The 19,968-nt window shown below is 41.1% G+C and overlaps 1 protein-coding gene across 2 annotated transcripts in view; it reads right to left on the reverse strand.

The window, feature by feature from the left end:
• Window positions 1-10,725, reverse strand: part of LRP12 (LDL receptor related protein 12) — an 84,435-nt gene extending 73,710 nt beyond the window's left edge. Inside the window, exon 1 of one of the 2 annotated variants that reach the window (XM_030863077.2) lies at window positions 10,028-10,725. In XM_030863077.2, the coding sequence (XP_030718937.1) occupies window positions 10,028-10,106 (79 nt within the window). In that variant the 5' untranslated portion in view covers window positions 10,107-10,725. The remainder of the gene's footprint in view (window positions 1-10,027) is intronic. The other variant, XM_030863076.2, reaches the window with a different exon arrangement.
• Window positions 10,726-19,968: the final 9,243 nt, after the last annotated feature.

Genomic DNA, 19,968 nt, shown 5'->3' on the forward strand with positions numbered 1-19,968 from the left:
GATTTGTTTCAAAATCATTTGCGTTTAGGGAGTGGGTGGAGGAGTGGATAAAACAAGGCTGGCCATATAATGATCACTTGTTGAAGCTGGATGTTGGGTATATCAGGTTAATTATACTAGTGTCTCTACTTTTGAATATGCTTGAAATTTCCAAAGTACAAAGTTTTAAAATTGTTTTTAATTATCAAACACAATGGCAAAAAATCAAGCAAAAAAGAACAAAAACTAAATGCAAACACTAGAGAGAATCTACGTTATCAGAAAACCTTCTATGGATACTATTATTCAACATTATTCTATTCTTTTTTTTCAAAAGTTATTACTTAAAAACTTTTATTTGAAATATACATACAAAAATGCACTAATTGCAAGTTTATAGTTCCATGAGTTATCACCCCCAAAACCCATATCTGTGTAAACCACCGCTTAGGTCAAGATATAGATTTGACCAGCAGTCCAGAAGCTTCCATGGTACCCATCTCAATCACTACCCCCACCCCCGCCCAACCCCAAGAGGCAACTGCTCTCCTACATTAGTCTAACTTCTAACACTGTACTCATACGGTAGCTATAATTGTGTGCCTAACATTTTTTGATCAACATGTGAAATTTACCCACCCTACCTGCAGCGGTACTTTGGGGTTTTTTTCCTTATTTTTTTAAAATTTGTTCTTTTCCATTACCTTGTAATGAGAGCACCTTTTTCTCAAAATGTGGTCAGTGGACTCTTGGGAATTCCCAACACCCTTTCAGAGTTTAATAGAATACAGAAAGCTCACTGATTTCAGATTCCACATTGCAACTAAACTTTAAAAAACTACTTGTCAAGTTCTGGTGTAGCATCAAAGAATATTCACATTTATCTGAAAAGGCTACTAAAATTCTTCTCCCTTTACAATTATCTATGTGAAGCCAGATTTCTTTCTTATACTTCAAGCAAAACATGTCACAGCAGACTGACTGCAGAAGCAGACATGAGAAATCAGCTGTCTTCTATTAAGCCAGACATTACAGTGATTTGCAAAAATGTATAGCAACGCCATCCTTCTTACGAAACTTTTTTTTTTGGAAATTTTAGTGGTCATTTTACATATTTTTAAAACGTATGCTACTTAAGGTCACACGTAATGGGGTTGGTTTCTTGTCATTTTAAATGGGTTAATAAATATTTTAACAATCTGTCAACTTTAATTTACCATATTTAAAAACATATATATCTGTCACACAAAAAACATTCTTTGGATCCCCCAAGAACTGTGGAGCCCTGCGTCCCAAAAGTTTGAGAACTGCTGCTGTACGGTTTTCCCTTATGTGAATATACCATATACCATAATTTATTCATCTATTCTATCGCTGATGGACATATGGGCTCTTTCTAATCTGGAATTAAAACAAGCAAGGATGCTATGAATATCCTTGTACGTGTCTTCTGACGCACGTGACGTCCCCACTTCTGTTGAGTTTATACCAGGAGCAGAACTGCTGGATCACAGGGCATGTTTACACTCAGCCTTAATAGATACTGACTGTTTTCAAAGTGGCTATTAAGCATTTGAAATGTGGTTAGTCTAACTGAGATGAGCTGTAAGAATAAAACCTACACTAGAGGGCTTCCCTGGTGGCGCAGTGTTTAGGAATCCACCTGCCAATGCAGGGGACACGGGTTTGAGCCCTGGTCCGGGAAGATCCCACATGCCGCAGAGCAACTAAGCCCGTGAGCCACAACTACTGAGCCTGCGCTCCAGAGCCTGCGAGCCACAACTCCTGTAGCCTGGGCGCCTAGAGCCCGTGCTCTGCGACAAGAGAAGCCACCGCAGTGAGAAGCCCGCGCACCGCAACGAGGAGTAGCCCCCACTCACCGCAACTAGAGAAAGCCCGTGCACAGCAACAAAGACCCAAGGCAGCCAAAAAAAAAAAAAATTTACACTGGATTTTGATGACTTAGTATGAAAAACATAATGCAGAATATTTCATTAATAATTTTGTATTGGTTACATGTCAAAATGATAATATCTTAGATATATCAGGTTAAATACATTACTAACATTAATCTCACCTGCTTTTTTAAAATTTTTAATTCGGCTACTACAGAATTTAAAACTATGTATATGACTTACATTTGAGGCTCACAATATGTATCTGGTAGGCAGCGATGCTCCGGGGGGAATATAGAGAGGTAAAACAGGAAAATACCAAGTGTGCATACTAAGAACAGTCTGAGATGCTTAGGAGACAGGCACCTAGTTTTGAAGAACCAGAAAAGACTTCCCAAAGGAGGTAATATGTAAAGGAAAGCTGAAGGATGGCAGGAGTTAGCCTAGTGAAGAAAGTGGTGGAGGAAGGTAAAACCAGGCAGGGAGAACAGTGTGTGCAAAGGCCAGGAGACAAGAGAAACGTGTTCAGTATGGCACAAACACGGTGGAGGGGAAGGGCATGGTGGAGGGAGTGACAAGAGACAAGAAAGGGAAAAACTAGCTACATCGTGAAGGGCCTAGTGATGCTTCTATTTTAAGAATAGGGAACTATTGGTTTTAAGCAAGAAAGTTACATAATCATATCCTCACTTTAGAAGAGTCACTCTGCTGCTCCTCTGTGTGATGTGAGTGAATAAGGACTAGAGTCAAGTTGGGGCTGTTACAATAACACAAATTAAAAACTAACGAGCCTTTACATGAAGAGAACAGCAGCAGAGAGACGCAAACCTTAGGCAAAATCACTACTCTCAAAGCTTCAGTTTCTTCTAATAATACCTACCTCAGAGTTATTTTGAGGATTTAAGAAAAGCATCTTTTTGTAAAGGAGTTCTGTATTCTAACTCTTGGTAAAAGATTTTAGTATCACTAGAACAGGCAATAATAATTCCAAGAAACTGAATTCTATTTCAGAATATGCCAGATAAAAGATTCATGTCTTCTCCAACTTATTCAAACCTATAAGATACTTTAACAATCAATGAAATTAAGTCAGATAATTACATCTGAACGGTAAATTCCAACTACGACACATCCCACTGTTCTCCATTTAACCTCGATATGAAAAGATTAACACCAAATCCCATCTCTAAAAACTGAAATTCAAGTGAATTAAAGGTAAGTATGAAGTTACTCTCATTCAATGGTAAAAACATGAATGTAAAACGATTTCACTTCTTCACCAAACTGATACTAGCAGGGCAGGGCAGTGAGTTATAAAGTATTTGAGAGAACTAGAAAACTGTTCAGTTGGCTTCATTTACTTTGAAGTTTTGGGACCTTCTAAAGTTATATATTCTGTAAATAAACTATTCAATCCAGGGAAGAAAGGTAAAAGGTCACTTTATTTTTCCAAAAATGTTTGAAGTTCTCTAATCTGCCAATGCATTCTTTTTTTTTTTTTTTTTTTTTTTGCGGTACGCGGGCCTCTCACTGCTGTGGCCTCTCCCGTTGCAGAGCACAGGCTCCGGACGTGCAGGCCCAGCAGCCATGGCTCACGGGCCCAGCCGCTCTGCGGCATGTGGGATCCTCCCAGACCGGGGCATGAACCCGTATCCCCTGCATCGGCAGGCGGACCCTCAACCACTGCGCCACCAGGGAAACCCCGCCAATGCATTCTTGACTCTTCTAAGACATAGAGCAATCTTTAATTGATCACTTAGTAGAAAGCATTTAACTTGGGCAAAAAGTCCTTGAAATCTAACTTTTATTCCACCCTTTCCTTTTTGCCTTAAATACTCTTAAAACACTGTAGAAAGTTTTGTTCTGTACTTATTTCATCCACAAAAATGAACAGTCCTTAGAACTGAGTTCTCCACAGAACCCTTCTTAAGCCTCCCCCCTTGTAACTTAAATCCCCACTCCTTAGTGTCATATGCTATACAACTATTCACACACAATATCCCTTCTTGAACTGAGTATTCTTAAGCTTCTCTTTTCTAGATTAAAATAAACAGAAACTTAACTTCCTAAGGGTCTAAACTGATTTACTGAATTATGAAAACAGAAATCACCCGCAACCTCTCAGCCCTTTTCTTCACTCTCACCTGATGATCTCATATCACTTTGAGAATTCTCCATCATCCTACTACAAAACCTACAGACCTAAGTCCACTTGAACTAATATTTTCCTCCTTAACCTCTTGTGACGAGAGAGGAAGCACCCCTTCCTTCCCTATCAAAGGGGCAATCCATACTCTTCTTTCCACCTCCACTGCTGCCACCTCAGTGTCTCTCACCTGCATTACAGCCGAAACCTATCATCCCACCTCTGCTCTTGCCTACTTCTCAACAATCCACACAGGGGCAAAAGCGACTGTTTCAAAACAAAGATCACACTACAGCATTTAAACTGTGTCAACAATTACACTTAAACCCAAACTCTTTACCATAGTTTCCAAAGCCCTGAGTCCCTGCCTAAGATTCTAGCCTCACCTTGTCACTCTTATGACCACTGTGCTCCGGCTACTGATTTTATTTGTTTACCTGCAACACACCAGCTCTTCCACATCAGCTTTTTCCTAATTCTGGGTCTTTCACATGTTGCTCCCATGTGCAAGGCTCTCTTATCCCAGTCATAACATGGTTAGCTGTCCTTCAGGTCTTTCATTCTCCTCTACAAGGAAGGCTTCCTCTAACTACTCTGTGCCTGGTATTCACTTTGCTGTCTCCTGTTTGTTTTTTGTTAAAGCACTTACTACAAGTTATTCACTAGACTGGAAGTTTCACGAGGGCAGAAACCACCTCCACCAGGCTGTCGTGCCTTACATAGTGCCAGACGTAAGCAAGCGCTCGACAAATATTTGCTAAATGAATGAAAGAGTGAAGAGAGAGACAGGATTAGGTTGTGGTCCTGGCTGTACTACTTCCTAGTGCTTTGATCTTAGATAAGTGACAACTTCTCTGAGCTTCAATTTTTCTCTTCCATAAAAAAAGGAATAAATACCTTGTAGGATTTCTAAATAAGACCTAATGAATATTAACAGACTATGAATGAAGACCAACCACAGTATCTGAACTTAATTGAGTAAATGTTAGTTTCCTTCCCTTCCTTCTATAGTTTAGACAGAATTCCCTAAGCTAATTTCATATTGAAACTAGAGATAGATAGACAGACAGACAGACCTATCTATCTATATACACATCTAGTGTTGCATCTACTTAAAAGGACTAATGACATGCATCTGAACAGACAAATTGGTAACTTGTATTTGTAGGATCTAATCCAATCCTACACCTTAGAAAATGGAGAATAAGTAGTATACATCTTACTCACCCCTCCCACAAAGGACAGGGTGGAGTGAGGAGAAAATGAAGAGAAACCAAGAAATGGGAGGGAAAGATAACCTGAGAAATTAGAAATCATTAATTCAACCTCAATTCCTAAGTTTAGAACAACCTTCATTTACCTATAAAGACCTGTAGCAGGAACAGGATTAGTACTCATTCCGAAATTCTGAAATAAAACATTTTCTATTTGCTTAAATCTACATACATCTCACCTATATTAAAGGTATTTACCTCCTTTTTACCTTTCATTCTTTAAACTGTAATTTCATTGATAAGATGTAAAAAAAACACAACAAAAACCCTCCAAATACAAAAACGCCTCACATCAGAAAAACAAAAAGTTCTCATTGTTGCCTTAATTTCTTGATAAGCTTTAAATTTTCTAAGCACAAAAATTAAGTCCTTTTTTCCCAAACTTTTTTTTAAACTGCTGCTCACTTTTCAGCCTGACATCATTTTTATGTTTTCTTCAGAGATTATACTTTCTAGGAACGTTCTAAATCATTTACCATACATCATTCAGATCTCCTCCACATTCTCCCTGGAACACAGGTACCCCTCTGAGAGTGGTCATTTAATACTTTCTGCCTGGTAACCGCCTAGAATTTTGTGGAATGTGCTGCATGCCTTTATATTCTCCCTACGATATGGATATAATTTAGATTCTAAACCCAAGGAAGGGTTTATATTAAGCAATTAATTCAGTTTTACTCAACATATTTTATGTAATCAAGGCTGACTTTTTTAGAAGTAATTGGAATCTGGTTTAGATTTTTTTCCTCATGTTCTAGTTATTTCTACAACCTTTCTAAAATTGGAACTTCTAGCCTATCCTTAAACTGGAAATTTATAAAATCCTGCTGAAAGTTCCATAAAATTCACAGAGAAAGACTCACTCATTAGACATAAGATGCAAGAGTAAAAAGAACATGCTATGCTTCCACAACATCTAGAACAGCAGTGTGTACAGAAAGAATTTTTGACTATAATAAGCTGAAAACCACTTTAAAGATACATTTTTGTCATAAGTTCAGTCAGTACATGTCAGGGAGAGTTCTTACTGCTCCCAAAAGCTCTAGCAGCAAGTAACCGAAGACTCTACCACCTACAACTCTTCAAGGCTGCTGTAAAATGATATACAAATACAACAAACATTTAAAATTACATTTTAAGGCTTCATCTAGGGCAGTGCTTTTACAAACTAACAACTGTATTCTATAAGTGGGTCCAAAATTACTTTATTGAGTCCAAACCAGTACACGAAGAAAGGAAGCAGGAGAGAAGGGAGGTGAAATAGGTTAAAAAACATCAGAGTACATCACAGGTAGTACCAGCAAGGATTATTTCATGAATTTTGTTTTGTTCTGTATACTGGGAGTAATATAAAATGTATTTTAGGTATTTTAATCTTCTAAAAAAGATTTGAGGGCTTCCCTGGTGACGCAGTGGTTGAGAGGCCGGCTGCCGATGCAGGGGACACGGGTTCGTGCCCCGGTCCGGGAAGATCCCACATGCCGCGGAGCGGCTGGGCCCGTGAGCCATGGCCGCTGAGCCTGCGCTTCCGTCCGGAGCCTGTGCTCCGCAACGGGAGAGGCCACAGCAGTGAGAGGCCGGCGTACCGCAAAATAAATAAATCAATAAATAAAAATAAAAAAGATTAGAAAACACTGATTTGGGAGACAAACAGAGTGGAAAAGGATAAAGCAATGGAACTGCCATAATTATCAAATTATGGCTTGGGAGGTGAGCAAGACTAACAGCTTCTACTGACGAGGAGATGGTTTGGAAAACCTCTACACATTTTAACAGCCAGATACCCCCGTGTGAGATATGAAGAAGCACCTTCTCCTCTTACAGCAGGCCTAACACATGCCAGCAAGGTCACAGCTGCCCCCACTAACTGTTCTTATCCCTTCAAACTTCCAATGGCAGAGGTCAACCTTTACCTTCTCCTAACTCTCAGGAACATTCGGTGCAGTTAAGCTACAGCAGCTCCTGAAAGATAATTGTTGGTCTTTGAACAACTACTCCTAGAAAACATTAACTGTATTCCATATCATAATCTAGAGTTTCAAATAAGGCTTTGGCATTCAGAAAAGTAACTTGGAAGTAAAACAGTCATACTATTCCACTAAAACAGTCACATTTATTAGTCACACAGTCCACTAAAATGGTCATGTGAAGAAACTAAGTACCAAAATAAAAAGATTACTTTTAAGGTATTTGAAATGTTTCAAAGATTCAAGGCACAACCTGGAGCCATTTAATATTACAGTTTAATAGATAAGAAAGAGTCACTCTGTGAAAGGTTGGTATTGGAACTGCCCAAATATCAGCCAATCAACCTGCATTTTTTTCACTGGGTCTAAGTTAAGGGTTACTCTGAATATTCAGTTGCATTAACAAAGGTTTCTCATTAGTTTTGAAGCCACTTTGAAAAAAACACACATTTTGCTGTATAAGGGACAGTTTCATAAATTACAGTGTATAGTTTTTCTAAAGGCTCAGAACAGGTGATGGGTACTTCTCAGGACGCATCCACTCATCACAACTACTGCATATTCAAGTAAAACAACCCCACTATTGTTATGAAAGCACACACACCCCCGCCACACACACACTATTATTATAGCTGCTTCTTCTCTAATATAAATCCACACAGGACAGAAGAGGACAAAAAGTGCAGCAATAAAGAGAATTTCCCCAAATGCAGAGCGAAGGGTTCCTTTAATCTCTGCTCACAGTTTAGTGTCCCGCCTGGCTCACTACCTCCGTTTTCTTTATACTTTAAAACTTGCTGTGTGGCTTGAGATGTCAACCCTTAGCATAATCACTTGCTAGTTTTATAATGTGACCCCACACTGTTGGAAAAAGGAGCTTCAGTCTTTGCCTACTAACAATTCCTCACTAAACACAAATTCCCAAAACATAAATATCTGATAAACATCTACCAGAAAGTCATTTTGTGTACAAGTACAAAAGGATGCACCAGGACAAATTCGGGGGTTCACAGCCTCTTATCCCTAGCGGCAAAAAGAATTTTAGTTCAAACACTAATGACATAGCTCTTAATGAAAGCAGAGCTAAAAGAACCTGTTTATTTATCCAATCTGATCACACATCACTAAGACTCAACTCTGATTATAGTAGAGGACAAAGCTGGACACTCTTAATCACCCTAGATTAAAGATGCCTCTAGCTTTCTGCTCTCTCCTGGGCCATTACACCAAACCTAGAGCAGAGCTACACCCACCTTCAGGCTAGAAGAAACACATAATAGCTTATTGATCTCTGGTGCAGACCCAAACCCACAAGTCACCAAGCAAGTAGGGATCACAGCCACTTGATGCAACTAACAATCAGAAGTCATGCACTGGGTTTTCTGTTCAAATAAGCACACCACTGGCAATTACCACATCAAATGTGGACCAACTCCTCCCAAACAAAAATAAAAATATATTAATCAGGTCAGGGAGCAATACATTCTGAACCACACAGAAAAACTACTATTTCTTTGTTGGCAGTAAATGTCGATCTCAGTTCATTAAATTCTTCCTTTCGTGTAATTTCTCAGGTTTTAAAAGTTACGGTGACATTCAATTCCATAGATAAATGCTTTCAAAAGAAATAATACTTGCTCGTAAATTACATGTTGACTGAACTTCATCCCCACCACCATTAGTGGAATTAAGTGTTTGTGGCAAATGACTTAGACTTTTCAGAAGTAAAATTTACCAAAGAATGATAACTTCTAATTATTTTCTTCTGAAGAAATCAAAGCACCACTCCCAAAAGTAAAGGTTAACTGTGTTCTCTGAAACAACTATACAATGTTTTAAACTGATGACTAAAAACAGTCAAGCCAGAAGTGGAACTCAAAGTCTCTCAAGCAATGAATGTTCTTTCCAATTAATTCCGTTTAGCTCTTGTTCTGACCCCTGTGTACTACGTAAAGCTTGGTCCTTACTCACAGCCTCAGCCATCTCTTAACCTCAAAGGAATATATGTAATACAACCCACAGACTGGAATAAAGCAACAGTGACAACATTAGCGGACAATGATGGATGAAATGCCAAACGAACTGGGAGTCAGGGCAGACATGTACGCCCTAAGAGGGAGAGACTGAGGTGGGGCTGGAAACTATTTTCTGGCCTTCTCCCGCGTGCTGCTCCAGAGCAAGGGGCAGGATCCTGCATGCCCGGGATCAGCAGAGCCCCCGAAGTGCAGGGATGGGAAGAAAATAGCGGGCTGCTTTGCCAGGGAGTGGGGAAGGTGAGGGATCGGTGCGGTGTGAATTCCACTGAGGAGTGAACTTCCTGGCCCAGGGTGGGGGGGTTAGGGGTGGCAGGACGGTCCCGGCCAGCGGCGGGGGGCGACCTCCCTTTCTTTCTCCCACAGTCCTACATCTTTGTGTGTGTGTGTTATTCAAGGGGCTAAGAGTCCCCGAGGAACCAGCCGGCCACCGTGGCCCTCCAGCCCAGGTCGGGAAGTCCATCCGCCACCCTCTAGCTCCCAGGGGGCTCCCCGGGTCCGGGACGCCCAAACACCCACCAAAACCCCGAGGGTCTGGAGACAGACGAATGGACCAAAGCATCTTCGTGTGTGGACACCCCCTCCGCTACATCCAACCCTCGCCGGGTCTTTGTCCCGCCGGCGGCCGGGGTCTCTGCCGGTTCCTCGGGGAGCCCCCTGTCCTGGAGGCCTCGGGGCCCGGGGTCGCCCCAGCTTTGTTCAGTCAGCGGGACGCGAGGTCCAGGACACTTACCGTACACCCCGGCGAAGAAAAGCAAGACCAGCGCAGACCTCCACCGCGGAGACTCTTTTGTGCTCCAGCGACGGGCCATAACCACGGCAGATGGAGCGAGCGAGAAGGAGATGGAGGAGGCGGAGGTGGAGGCGGAGGCGGAGGAGGAGCTGGGGCCAGACGCCGCCGCCACCGAGCCCCCGGCTGCTCCCTGCGCTCTCCGCGGCGGCGGGAGGGGGAGGGGCCGCCGTCGCCGTCGCCGCCGCCGCCCGCGCGCGCTCCCTCCCTCTTTCTGCCTCCCTCCGGACCCCCCTCAGCAGCTCGCCGGCTCCCACCCGGGGCGGCGCGAGAGTCCTCCACGGGACGGCTCTCCCGGGAGCCGGGGTAGCCAGCGCCGGTACGAGGTGAGGGGGCGGCGGACGCGCGGCTCCAGCCACGCGCCGCATAGGCTAGTCGGCGCCGCCACCCGCCAGACAGCGCTAGCCGGCACCCGCGCCCATCCGTGCGATCGGCAATCCCCTGGCCCGCCTGCCTTGGTTCCCAGCCCGCGCTCCGCTGGACTTTCTAAGTCTCAGGGCCGCTTTCCCCGTGACAGAGGCCGGAGGAGCAAGGCAGTGCCAATAGATGAGCGAGCGAGAGAACGCGGGTCGATGGGTTCCCCCGGGCTGGGTAGTGGGGGCCGGCTTCGGCGCTTCGCTGCAGTCAGCGGTCTCGGGGCTGCCCCTGCGGGTTGTATGAGGACGTGTTGGGTGGCGGAGAGTGGCTGCGCGAGCGAGGAGAGTGGGTGTTCGGAGGCTGGGAACTTGGGAGTTACTCTCCCCTACCCCTTCCTCCCTTCCTCCACTTAACCCGCGCGGAGCTCGGAGTGGGTGGGCGCAGGTTAGTGCCGAGACCCCGGCCGCTGGTCGCTGGGAATGCCTGCTGGGGAGCTGGGGCTGGACGCCCACCCTCAAGGTGCCCGTGATGAGCCGGACAAGGTTGGAGTGCGGAGCACTTCCAGTCTGGCGTGGAGGTGGCTCTGACATCCCCCGGGGGGGCTGGAGACACCTCGGGGGTCGGGAAGTGAGAGAGGGGTTCACTCAGCGACCCGTGATTTCTCTATAAACATCTTTCTCCATCCCAAGAAGTGTGATTCCTCCTTCCCTTACCTCTCCGTAGCACTTCCTAAATACAATTGTAGTGACACTGGCACGTCAGATCTTCCGCCTTGTATTTGTAAAGTGTTTGTCGACACGTCTCATCTCCCCTACTAGATTATCATTGACCTTTACATGCACTCTCCGGGCTATTCAAGGAAGACCTACAATGCACTATGCTGTCCAATTGACACAGGTTATCTCTTTTTCATCTCTAACAACCTTGTGAGATAAATATTATTATCCATATTTTATAGATAAGAAAACGAGACAAGTTAAATTACCCAAGATAGTGTAACAAATGAATAGTTTGAAACAATTTTTCTTATTCCAAATTCAAGGCTGTTTCCTCTCTACTCTAGTGTACTCTAGCACAATGCTTAGTGCGTAGTAGGTAAATATTAAAATTTAAGGTGAATTTCTTTGAAGGTACATTTAGTCTTTCCGTCTATCCGCTACCAATTTGTCCCCTTTTAGATTTTTCCCCCAGGAAATGGTATTACAAACGGTGAAAAAATTATTAACAAACAATGCAAAACCCAATAATAACAAATCTTGTATCATTTGGCAAAACAAACAAAATCGAGAGCTCCAAAAATGTTTTGTACCCTCGCTGGAGAAAAAGGAGGAGCTTCAGTGTACTTCATTTAACAATCAACAGTTGTCTGTACTAATTTTAGGATTTGAGATTCTACTTGCTTGATTCTTGAGATCTGTTTCCAGAAATTGCGCTGCCATGACCACTGTGTTTAGAACAGGTCACAAACAAAATGAAGAGAGACTGCACGGCATCTTCCTCTCTCCACTTTTAGTACCAGTCAAGGAACCCCAGTCCCAAGACAAGAGGCACATTGCTGTCCTCTGTCCCTTGACTCTTGTATTCACAACCCTCTCACCCTTGCACTTGCTCATCCAGCCAGACCTGTCTTCTGAGACTTACCGAGTTCTCAAACCTTTTGGTCTCAGGGGCCCTTTAAAAACGCTTAAAATTTGGTGAGGACTCCAAAGAGCTTTTGTTTATGTGAATCATAGCTCCTGATATTTATCATTTAGAAATTAAAACAATTTTAAAATATGTGTAAATTTATTTAAAATAAAAAAATGCATTACAGGTTATCTCTATTTTCCAAAACAAAAAAAAAACAGTGAAATGTGTGGCATTGTTTTCATCTTTGTAAATCTTAATGTCTGGCTTAATAGAAGACAGTTGGATTCTCATATCTGCTTCTGCATCCAGTCGGTTACAATATGTGGTGTTGGTTGAAGTATATGAAGAAAATCCAGATTCACAAAGATATGTATTGATAATTGGCAAAGAGAGGATGTCATGTACCTCCCCAGGGTCCTCAGATAAAATTTTGAGAGCTGTTCATCTAGGTGTCTATCTTAACACCTTCAAAAATCTAAGTATTTTGTTTCTTGTTGGAAAAAAACCTGATAAATATTCATTCTAAGGTATTAGAAGCTCAGCACTTCAGTGTTCACCAACCAAGGGTATTTATGTTTCATAAGGGAACATTTTATTTATACAAAATCTAATCCTAATAGAATATCAGACATTGGTAAGCAGCAGGGCACAGATTAGGTATTCAGTATTACCCTTTTTATTACCTAATCTATTGAGCTGAGTACCTAGATGTCTACTCTTAGGCTAATATATCAAATAACTCATATGTGAGAAAGCATTTAGAAGTTTATAAAGCTATATAAAGTGGTCAGTGTCTTTAACAGTTCTATTGCAGTAGGAGTGCTGATTTAACTTGGCCAGCGTTCTGATCTATACCCTATAAAGCATAAAGCATTCTCCTGAGGCTCATGTGGTTCTTAATCTCGGGGTCCCTGGATCTACGGATGTGTTTCAAGGATCCTGAAATTGTATGAAATTTTGTGCTCACATATTTTTATAGGCAGAAGATTTGTTATTTTCAGCAGATTCTTGAAGGGCTGTGTCAATCATTTAAAAAGAATGTTTAAGAAAAATTGAATGAGGTAACTACTTGAGTTACTTCTTAATCCTTTTCCAAATGGTTCTCAAACTCCTCAGGTACATGCATTTGGGAGAGGAGAAGTTCATGGACTATTTCTTTTCCCCTTGACATATTCGGAAAAGAGCCACCCACCCCCCCTCCACTTTATGGAGATGTGCCCTTAAATAATCGTTTTGTTTTGATTTTACACTTCTCTTTCCTCCCTATTTGGCTATCACCATATATGATGGTTTAATTTTCACTCTTGTTACTAATAAAAATTCCTTCCTTCCTGGTGTAGACCCTGCTCCATTTAGTAGCCTTTGAGAACCTCGTCCACTCCCAGTGAGGTTAGAATGGGAATTTAAGTCTACCACTGAGCATCATCTTTTATTGGAAAGAAAATTGATGGTAGTGGTTTTTCTACTTGGCATGCTGCTAGGCAAAGCTGACTCTTTTAACTCCCCCTCAAAGGAATATTATTTTAAAAAAGAAAAACAAACTTGATAAACACATATAAATAACTAAGAGGGAAAGAAAATTTTTTTTAAAGATTGAAGTTAAATAAATGAGAGATCTTTACAAGCAAATTGTAATTTCCATTGGAGGTGAATAATAGAGGGTAGCAAATGAGATCCATCAATCTAGGCAACTTCTATACCAGTTTCCTAGCACATTTATTGTGGTTATTATTTATTATGTTCTGTTCTCTGACAGCATACCCCAGCATTGTACCAAGTAGTCAAAAACATAATCCTGGCTATAAGCTAAATATCCCCAGTCCATACAGATTGACCTTCATGAACTCAACTTCTTAACTGCAAAACCTGATCGTACAGCATGCATGAATTTACAGGGCCAACAACATTTGTCTCTTGTAGCCATATGAATCAGTTGCACCTACCAAGAAAAAAGGAGGGAAAGGGGAATTAACTACAGACATTGGCTTTTATAAAGAGATACACTGAGTGTTTTGTTGTTTAACTGCTAGGTTTCAAAATGTACATAACTGTGTTTTTTAAGTTCTTCCCATGATTGATTGAGATTATGAACTGGAAATGCTTGTGGGATGGAATCTTATTCTCTACGGGTCCATCAGAAGTGAATTTAGCAACTGTGATGACAACCCAAGGACTCTTACATTGCTAATTTCAGGCATATACAACTTAACTGTTTGTACTCTGCCCAAGTGCAAAAAGGATTTGAGGTGCCCAGTGTTATTTGGCAATATAGTATATTGTAGTTATTAAACGTATAGGCCTTGAGAATTCAACAGAGCGGAGCCTGACCCAGGTGGTTAACCCTGGTCAAGTAACCTAACCTTACGTGCTTCGTATTGCCACCAAAAAATGGGAAAATATGGGCGCCTCATTAAATTATCTGCATGCCTTAAATGAGATAATAATAATTGCTGACATATATTGAGTACTTACAGTATGCTACGCCTTTAGTTCTCAAACAATCCTATGATGTCGATACAATTATTACCTCCATGTTTCAACTGAACAGACAGAGAAAGGTTCAGTAGGTTTCTCAAGAACACACAAATAGTAAATGGTCAGCATTTAAACTCAGGCAGTGTGATGCCAAACATGCACTTTTAATCATTCTACCACGTTTCATGTAAAGTACTTAATACAATGCCAGGCACTTAGTAGGTGCTCAATAAATGGCAGCTACTGTTATTAAACATATAAATAACATAAGCAAAAGAGTCCTTATTCTCTAATCTCATACAATTTAAAATGCAGTGTAAGTAGTACTTTTCTGTCTTCCTTTTTCCTAGAAGTAGCCGATACTCCCCTGATTTTGGTTTAAGTTAGACATAAGCCTCTTTTAGATTTCTTTTTAAAAAGAAAAGTCAATCTTTAAAGTTTTATTTCCTTGAGTTTTGGAAAACATGAAGCAAGCATCAGAGGAAATATAAGTCTGGTTTTTTGCTGCTTGTACTAAAATTTTTTTTCAGTGACCTTGTAGTCATTATTTGTAGTTTCCTTTGAAGATCGGAGAATCTTAGGTTGCTTATTGCCCTAATCTTCAGAGAAGATCTATGACAGATTTTTCTGATCCCGAAGAATACATCAAATCATATGAAACTGCTCAGTTATCAGGCCATGAAAACAGGTCATTTCTACTAAAGAATAGATTACTCCAGCGTCATCATGAAAAGAATATTCTCCTTGGAAATACCCAGGCAGGTTTGCATTTTGAATATGTGGCAGCTGTGATGGAAAAGAACAGTCTAATCCTTTCGATGTCTGTAGTCTACTGCTTCACTTGCACAGCAGGGGATGTGAAAGAAACGGTATCAAAAAGCATTTCAATACAAAAATTTTATTCTCATACTCCATAAAATGAATTAAGTGACTGAAGAAAAAAGTTAAACACTTCAGAACATTATGTCAGTTGGTTCTGGTCACCAGGGCAGTTAACTCTAGTCACCACAACTTTTTTCCACATTATGACTAGCTCTGCTTAAGTATAGACACTCCTGAGATGGAAACCCCAATTTAGAAATACATATATAAAATTGTATAAACTACTTTAGCTCTTTAAATGTATGACTTAAGGGCAATTAATGGCAATTGGCAGGTAGAGACCAAGTTATATGACAGCTGCTTTAGCTGGCCCGTGAATGAGAAAAAGGACACAGTCCCAGAGCAGCTGTGCTGACTGTGCTCTCTCTGCATCAGATTCCCAGCGGTAATAACCTTCAGTATTCCGGGGACCAGGATATGTGGGAGGATGCTGTATTCCAAGAAGTCTGTTCTTAGTGTTATCCATCCTCATCAGAACCATTGACCTATTCCCTCAGGAGATTCCTAGTACAGGTTTCAGACCTGTTCTGGCAAACCACTTAATGGGTACCGCTCGTTAACTCAGAATTGAGACCTGGGACAGCCTCTGAAGATGGGAGAATTTACTAATCCCATCTATGGCCCCTGGACTGGCACATTTGCTCATCTGAAGAGTAGAACCAGCATATTCAGATTCTCTCATCTTCACTGAGGGAGGTGGATAAAGGAAACGAGAGAAAGCTCCAGTGAGACCGGGTCATTTATCTGTTGTGTTCACTGTATCTTCAGCACCTTGAAGGGGGCCTGTCTCCCAGTAGATGCTCAGGACACGTTTGTTGAGTGAATGAATAGGGAGTTCAGAAATGAAATAGATCTCTGGGCGAAAAGGAGAAGCAAAGCTCTTGTTCAGTGTCATATTGAGGAGAAAGGACCCATGCTTGTCCTGTCATTAGTGCCCAGGTGACCTGCAGAGAAGGCAGCTTGCTTTGGAGCTCAGGCAAAAATGGAGTGAACCATCATTTCTTGGTCTTTTAGGAAGAGCCAATAAACCTCACTTGCAGGATGAGATCCATATAACCTTGTGTGCTGAGACTCAAAGATATTGCTTAATGAGGTTTAAAAACCTTAATGAGGAGGTTAAAAAATATATTCTGGTGTTGAAGCCAGTTTTCTATAATTTTATTGCCAATGTTTAATATTTCCAGTATACTATAGGTTAACTGGACCTTTATGGCCTCAGCTGGCCTTATATGATCTGTAAGTTGGGCACTAATTTTATTGACTATTAAAATAAACAGGCCCTTTGTTCTCTAACCTAGTAGAAACCCTTAGAAAAGAAGACTTTTAAAACGTTCTTCTTCAGAGAGCTGTGAACTAATGCCTTACTTCAGGTGTGCAGAGAAATTCCAATTCCATTGTCTATGAAGTTAAACTGTTCCTTAATATCAGTCTAAGAGGTGATGAAATCAGTGTCCAGTATGAAGTCAGGATCAGAGGGCAGAGAAGGAAACCCAGGTGGCCAGTATGAATTCAAGTGTGAATTCAAGATTTGTTTAATGTATTTTGAATTTCTGGGTCATCAGTCAGTCCCATAATATAATGTAAGTACAAAGAGTACTTTCCAAATTCCAAAGTGAATTATCTTTATTTTTTTATCACTTGCTATTATCAATATTGTCTTCTGTCCATTTATATGTACTTGCTAAAGTTGGTTGTTCAGCAAAATAAAATAAATACTCTCAAAATTAACTAGAATGTTGTTGGGATTTTAGTAATAATTCACTTTATGTTTTTGAATACTTGAAGTATGCTAAAGATTGTAAAGTGTAGAAATTCACATAACCTGACTCAATCACTTAAAGGTAGAGGTCTTACTCTGTCAGATCAGTTATTACAGATACAAGGGAGCTAATAATCTAGTAGGGAAACAGATATACCAATAAGTATAAGCAATATTCATTCATTCAACAAATATTTATTGAGTGCCTACTATGTGCCAGTCATTTTTCCAGATGCTGGGGCTGCTCAGTGAACAAACATGGCAACTGCCATGGCACAGGTACATGCACATAAGACACACTAGAACCACAGGGGAGAATCAGAGAGGGCCTCACAGAGGAAAAATATCTGATTTGAGAAACAAAGCATAAGTAGGAGATTGACAATAAAAAAGGAGGCAGGCAAGGGGTGATGGAAAAGCATTCCAGGCAAAAGAAATCAAGTGGAAATAGGAAAGGAGAATAGGTTGTGTTCTGGGAACGTAAAGTAGTTTGTATTGCTGGTTTAAAAGTAGTGTGTGTCGCGCGTGTGTGTGTTGAGGTGGGGAGGAAACAAACATATAATCATAAATTACATAATAAATGACATGCGTAAATGTGTGTAGAATTTATTCTGTAAGATGCAGGAGAACCTTGAAAGAATTGTGAGGCAAGGAGTCCTGTTCCATCTATGATGGAGCCTGGAATGGGAGGGGAAGGGATTTGAAGTCCTGTCAGGAAGATATTGCAGTAGCAAGGAATGGCATGCACTTAGGGGTGCCTAGTGGCAATAGGAATGGAAAGTAGGTAACACCATCAATAGTTGATCAGAAGGTAAGAATCCATGACCCCCAGATTTCAGTTGAGCAATTGGATGGTAATACCTTTCCTTATGATATGGAATATGGGAAAGGGAGTGAAGTGGGGAGGAAAGGTGTGTATAACTTCGAGGAGCACATTCAGATAGAGAAGTCCAATACCATATATCCCAGAGGAGAAAAATGGGCTCAAGATAGAAAACTACTGGTATTGATAAGACTACTTTTGGAGAGGATGAATTTTCCCTTAGAGAATATGAAAGACATCAGTAGTTCATAGAGTAGCGGTGGTAGAGGAACCAGCAATAGGAGAATGAAAAGAAATGGCCAATGGGTAGGAAGAAATGTAGAAAAGCCTGGTGTCACAGAAACCACGCACAGAGAACTTTACAAAGAAAGGAGAGGTAAAAGGCCGAAAGGAGAGGTAAAAAGTGTCAGTGCCGAGGAAAGCTCAAGTAACAAAGGGCCAAGATGTGAAGAGGAACTGATATAACTGGCTACAAGAAAGTCTAGTGTACTTATCTAAAGATTTCTACAGGTATCTGTTTAGCCTTCATTTAGATCAAAGCTGAACTTTTGGTGATCTATATATTCTGTTCCTGTATCTTCAAGAATTCTATCGTTATTTCCTCAGTCTGTTCTATCCAATCATTATCCATTTAGAATTCAAACTTAAGAATTTCTAAGTTCACATGGACCCTAGACACAAAACACTGAAGTTTATAAAGTTAGTCTTCACCACCCAATACTCCTTTTCTTAATTTCCCTTCTCCCCTCCTGAGCCCTTGCTTATATTCTCTTTTCCCAACTTCAGACTCCTGACATGTTCGTGTTTTCTGACTCTCAGCTTTCCTCCATCAAAAGTGATTCTCAGGGCTTGCCTGGTGGCACAGTGGTTGAGAGTCCGCCTGCCGATGCAGGGGACACGGGTTCGTGCCCCGGTCTGGGAAGATCCCGCATGCCGCGGAGCGGCTGGGCCCGTGAGCCATGGCAGCTGAGCCTGCGCATCCGGAGCCTGTGCTCCGCAACGGGAGAGGCCACAACAGTGAGAGGCCCGCGTACCGCAAAAAAAAAAAAAAAAAAAAAGTGATTCTCAGGAAAGAACTTTTTAAGCAAATAAGTCTTGAAGCCAGATATGGTATCTCTCCCAGGAGGACAGGGAGAAAATGTTAAACAGCTTTGGTGGATGTTTTGGGCTGGAATGTCAGTGGATGAGGGAGAGATCTGGGGCCAGGGAGGTTTTCCTGATTCCCCTCTAAGGTGACCTCTTACTGTGAAGCAACCCCTGCTTAAAGTAGAAGATACGGCAGTGCAAGCATGCCTGATTTTTCCTCCTAGAACCATACTAAACCTTTAGAAGATTGAAAGGTCACAAACATTTATTATGTCAGTGATGTTCTTTTTGGAAATTATATTTTTGGCTGATAGTATTTCAAGGTACTTAGTTGCTAACATAATAGCCAAGGCACACATATCCTTCATCTTGTTTAATGCCAATTACTCTGTCACTATTCTGCTTGGAGCTATTGGTATAACTGCAAATGTGGTTGGGGACAGACAAGTTCAAGTCTGCAGAGGACATATTTCCATGTCCACTGAATCAGCTGTTTCCTATTGAAGTTTTTTACAACAATATTAATGACTGACTTCTGTACAGCCCAGTAGCTTGATCATGCTTTTAATTTAATTCAGTTGTTTAGGAAAGGGAAACAACCCCATTAATCATTTTTTAAGATTCAGTTTATGCGTATGATATAGATACCATGTTTCCTGAAAGTGTCTTTGCTGAATTTTTTGATTAGAAAAAAAAAGAGTAGCTCAGTGAGTGAAAACTTTAATTGTTATGAACTTCGTTTCTAAAAGTAAAGATAAGTGACAAGAGGATTTGCCTGTTCTGATAGGTAATGGAAAACTATATTAACTTTTGCTCAGTATATCATTAAAATGTGTTATGCTTTCATGGATATGTTTGTATCTTATGTCAATT

Source organism: Globicephala melas, chromosome 17 (assembly GCF_963455315.2).
Source record: "Globicephala melas chromosome 17, mGloMel1.2, whole genome shotgun sequence".
In the NCBI taxonomy this organism is placed as follows: Eukaryota; Metazoa; Chordata; class Mammalia; order Artiodactyla; family Delphinidae; genus Globicephala; species Globicephala melas.